General features: G+C 37.9%; 2 protein-coding genes across 2 annotated transcripts; one reads left to right on the top strand and one right to left on the bottom strand.

The window, feature by feature from the left end:
• Positions 1–2,355: 2,355 nt before the first annotated feature.
• On the top strand, positions 2,356–3,701 carry LOC116161596 (N-acetylglucosaminyl-phosphatidylinositol de-N-acetylase; the record flags this gene model as incomplete). Its single annotated transcript, XM_031474994.1, is given in 4 exon segments — positions 2,356–2,941; positions 2,992–3,282; positions 3,338–3,431; positions 3,480–3,701. Coding segments are annotated over 4 exon segments (903 nt in total). The 3' UTR covers positions 3,655–3,701.
• Positions 3,569–4,492, bottom strand: LOC116161597 (transmembrane emp24 domain-containing protein 2). The gene is made up of 3 exons (XM_031474996.1): positions 4,282–4,492; positions 3,949–4,233; positions 3,569–3,900 (listed from the first exon to the last, which is right to left on the bottom strand). The coding sequence occupies exons 1-3, from the start codon at positions 4,418–4,420 to the stop codon at positions 3,710–3,712; spliced, it is 615 nt and encodes a 204-aa protein (XP_031330856.1). The 5' UTR covers positions 4,421–4,492; the 3' UTR covers positions 3,569–3,709.
• Between the last annotated feature and the right edge of the window lie 454 nt (positions 4,493–4,946).

The raw sequence follows: 4,946 nt of genomic DNA, 5'->3' as shown, positions 1-4,946 counted from the left end.
ATTTTGATACAAAATAAAAAGGTCGTTAACCTCTTTTCTTTTAAATTCTGACGTTTGAAATTTGTTTTCAATGGTTAATCGATAACTTATCGATAATTATCGATTAATAGATAGTCAATCGATAAATTTAAAAAAAATGGTCGACCGGTCAACAAAAAAAGAATTTTTTGCGCATGGGATTTACACAATATTCTGACTATAATAAGCAAAAATAAATAAAAAGTGCGATTAAGACATCGAAAATATTTGCTTTTACAAAAGTTACAGCGATTTGATTGAAAGCTTTCAGGGGCGAAAATTAAAGCTGGAATCTTTGTTTTCCCTAAAAAAAAAAGAAAAATGGAGGGTGATATTTTTCCGCGGTTACTTAGCAAAGAGGAAAAAAAATCCTGGAACAGTTTTAAGGCAATAGTCCATGGTTTCCCGTTCAGTGTTTCCTGGGAAACCATAGAACTGAAAATTATGACGAGCTGACAGGATTTGGTTTTGTATCATGGGGTATAGAATGTCTCTAAAGAATAAAGATGCACAGGTTACATTCTCATTTAGATCAATTTAAGGATAATATGGGTCATGGGAGCTTATTCTGAATAAGGACAACACTTTCTCGAGACAATGGAACTTAGGCACCTTCCCAAGGCCAGGAAGTTGGAAGCATGATGGAAGATCAGATTCAGTTGAACATGACAAAAACAGCAAAACTGTTCCATTTTTAAACATTTACACTCTAAGATAAACAAATTATAAATGTAGAAACGTTACCATTTAATAAATCATGCCTATGTAAGTAGGATTCTATAGGTATTTTTATTTTTTGGTTTTTTGCATTTTTTCACACAAAAACAAATACATAACCATTTTTTGTTCTAATTCTTATTTGTGGCTATAGAAGCAATAAAAATAAGGTATATATGTCCCGTGCGCAAAAATGCTGTAGACCGGTGTAGGTAATTTATCGAAAATGTTAAAGGATTGGTCGATAAACCTATAATTACCGATAATCTATCGATTAATCTCACAACTAAACTATTAAGATAGATAATTATCGAGAGAATTTTTAACGACATAAACTTTTCAATGTTTAGGTAACCAGTTTACTTCCAACAAAAGCGATGTAAGAGCATTGTTGAGTTGCCATATGAATATATGATCACAATTCACAACCTACTGCTGTACTCATTTTTGAGGATTATCGTCCACTTGATCACCTTTGATTTCAGACAACTTGAGCCACAAAAGATCCTGTTTTATTTAAATTATCTCTCGCAATATCAATACCAAAAAAACAAAAATGTTAGCGAGTGTACGCATGGATGATGTAATATATCGATTGAGAATATATATCGATGAGATTTATGAAAAAGTATCGATAGTTTTCTCTTGATAATTTCCGCTACTTATTTATTAATCGATAAATATATGAGAGATAGACAATTTTCGTGGCAATAATAATCGATTATTATCAGCAGCTAACAATCATTATTAATTATTTTCAAAAGTTATCGATAATTATAAAAAGTTATCGATAATTATTAAACGTTATCTTTCATTATCGAAAATTAGCCTTACGATTTATCGATAATTGTCGATTATTATCGAAAGTTAACGATAAGTGATTAAAGTTATCGATAATTATCGATAGTTATCAATTAACGATTAATCGATAATTATCAGGTACTGAACAGACTTATCGATAAATCGATAACAATTTCATTTATCGCTCAGCTCTAGTAGGTATACGAATTCACGTAAACTGGGACCGATTTATTTGTGCACAATGCTGCATGGTTATAAAAAAAGCTGATTCGCGAAATTTAGTTATCAAATGTGAATGTGGAAATGATGTAGCTGCCTGCTTGCAACGGACAATATTTTGCCTTAAAATTTTTTTTGATCGTTTTTTAATAACAAAATCTCCCGCTTTCAGTAAAAATGTGGAACCTGCCTATTTTACTCCTGTGAATAGAATGTATGAAATTGCATTCCTTCAAGGACAAGGACTGCAAGCTTCGTTCGTCTAAATGTATTATTATTTACATTACAAATTTACTCAATGCTTCTTAAGGGATCTATTTTTAGAACATTCCAATCCTATTTATAAAACCATTCCAATGATAACACAAAAAACATCCCGAGTTCCTGACATCTAACGATTAAAAAGGAAAATATTCGAATGGTCAAAATAAATGGTTTGTAATGCTGCCATCTAATGTCAATGTAACGCTCCACTTCCGATCGCCCACGGACTTTCAAACGATCGAACTGCTCCTAGCGGCGGCCAGTTGGCACATGGTCACAAACTGTTATATGGGATCCGCGCTTCTGATAGTTATAAATTCAATGAAGAGACGACGAAATAATCGGGAGCAACAATAAAATTCCTAAATACATTAAATGCACCATTCAATAGCCACGACCGCCACAACCTCTTGGCCGGTTACGCATCCACAGTTGACAACCAAAAATATAACCTGTACGAGCTGAAACTTATGATAAGATTAGCCCATTGAGGAAGTGGTTTATTTTTAAATATGTTTTTAGAATTAATTAAGTACTAACCGGTCACGATGCTTCTTCTGAATTGCATACCAACGTAAAATGCAAAACGAGCTAGCAGTTCACCTGTCAGATTCATGGTCAGCGATCTTGTCTACGACTACCACCCTTTGCTCGGATCAGTTTGAAAACTTATCCGATTACACGAGGAACGCCTCCAAGCAATTCCTTTTAGCCTTCTTAATCTACTGCACGCTTTGCGTTTCGATTTACATCGCAACCTTTAAATGGAAGTGGCCATTATTCGCGAGCGATTTCGACGAGCCGAAACGGATCCTGATAGTCACCGCGCACCCCGATGACGAGTGCATGTTTTTCGGACCGACGATACTTAACGTGGTCCGAAATCGTAAATCTCTAGTCTACCTCATGTGTCTGTCGACGGGTGAGTAGCACCGGGGGGGTTTCGATTTAATCGTCTCGAATTTCGTTTAGGGGCCAATTACGGAATGGGAAGGACGAGGAAGAGGGAGCTGTACGACGCGTGCGACATTCTGGGTATCGAACACGGTCACATTATAATTCGCAATCATTCGAATTTGCCCGACGCGCAGGGAGCAAGATGGCCGACCGAGCTGCTCTCGCGAATGATACTGGACCAAATCGAGAGATATGATATCGACACGTTGGTGACGTTCGATAAATACGGCATCAGTCGACACATAAATCACTGTAGCATATACTACGCGATCGCTTATCTTAGTATAGAGAAGAACCTACCCAAAGGTAGGTTTAGGAGCCAATTTCAACTGCCTGGTTTCTTACCTCTTGTACTTTTTAGACTGTAAAGTTTACGTTCTCGAAACAATCAACGTACTAAGGAAGTATTCGCTAATTTTCGAAATACCATTCAGTTACTTGCTGTCGAGACGTAGGTGAGTGGTAGGCGTGCAATTAGACAAAGTACCTTCCGACTTTTACAGATTTATTCTGAGCTACGCCGATCGAAATGTTCTCGTAAGCGCGATGAGGAAGCACAAATCGCAGATGGTTTGGTTTCGATACTTGTACCTAACGTTTTCCAGATATTTTATAATCAACACGTTACAAGAGATGGACTTAGAAGATATCGAGCTTGAGTTGGCGGTAGACGATTGATTTTTTCTATGCTAAATGTGTTCTTAATAAATACGTATTAAAATTCACTAATTTATTAAACCACTCGACGCACTTCGAAAAACCGTTTGAGGTAGTACACCTGTCCTACAGTCATCGCAACCAGAATCAGCGCTTCGAAGATCGACCACAGCACGACGCGCGAGTTTGTACTTTCGTTAATGCTGCGATGGATACGATCTCGCACCTGCATGTACTCTTGCTCGTGCTTGACGCCAGTCAGCGCACCTAAAACTAAATCGGTGCAATTTCGTTAACTCGTATAGTACAACCAACCGCTCAATTCGCGTATCATATCTTCAAGCTTTGTTGTTGATTCCCCGTCTTTCTGTGCCTCATGTTTGTTCTGCTCGCCGATCTGCATGTTGAACAACACAATCTTGGGAGTCATCGTGGACATCTTGTTCGAGAAGCAATAGGTATAAACGCCCGGCGTGTGCGCCGCAAACGTGTATCGTCCGGAAGTCTCTCGTTCGCCCGAATGGATCACTTTCCCATCGGGACCGACGATACGCACATCGATATCCAAAAATCCTCCTTCGGCGGTTTCAAAGTGAAGGCCTTCAAGTCTACGTGTTACAAGAAAGGCAATTGAGGTTAAAAACTTACTCATTTTCGTTCCATCTTCTACTTTTTCGAAAAAACATTCCTCAGCGTGTGCATCGACGGTTATAAAATACGAATGGCATGGTAATAATAAACTAAATACTAACAAAATTGCGAAAGAGGCCCAATTTTGGTGAACCATAATTGCGGTATACCTACTTTTGGATTATCTTCAAAAAGGCCACGTTACCATTTAACGTCTGATAAAAACACCACACTGTTGCCAAATCTTTTATTGTTTACAGTGGTTGTATTAAAATTGTACAGAGCGATCATTACAGACTGAACTTGCCATCTGCACGCAATTTTTGGAAATGTTAGTAGGAATATAAACCAATTACTATTTACTTTTGCAAATTCCTGTAGGGTCAACTATTTGGGTCCTTGTCCACAATTGGAGTAAAGTAAAAATTCAAATTGTAGTAGGTAACTAATTTCTAACGCAGTGTTGTACTGATCTTAACCCACCCCAGGCTCGAAGTGATGACAGATTTCACGGCAAAGTGGCAATCCCAGTATCAAAACACGGCTCCCGCTCAAAATTCAAACAAAAGAATGGCACGTGATCCGATCGTCTATGGTAGGGCCCCCTTACGTTACACGAAGCTAATACAATGACTCGGGACCCAGTCGGGCAGGAAAACTCGGATGAAACGCTGTAATATCTG

The sequence above is a fragment of the Photinus pyralis genome, unplaced genomic scaffold (assembly GCF_008802855.1).
Source record: "Photinus pyralis isolate 1611_PpyrPB1 unplaced genomic scaffold, Ppyr1.3 Ppyr1.4_LG10, whole genome shotgun sequence".
In the NCBI taxonomy this organism is placed as follows: Eukaryota; Metazoa; Arthropoda; class Insecta; order Coleoptera; family Lampyridae; genus Photinus; species Photinus pyralis.
This window is presented reverse-complemented; position numbering and strand designations above follow the sequence as displayed.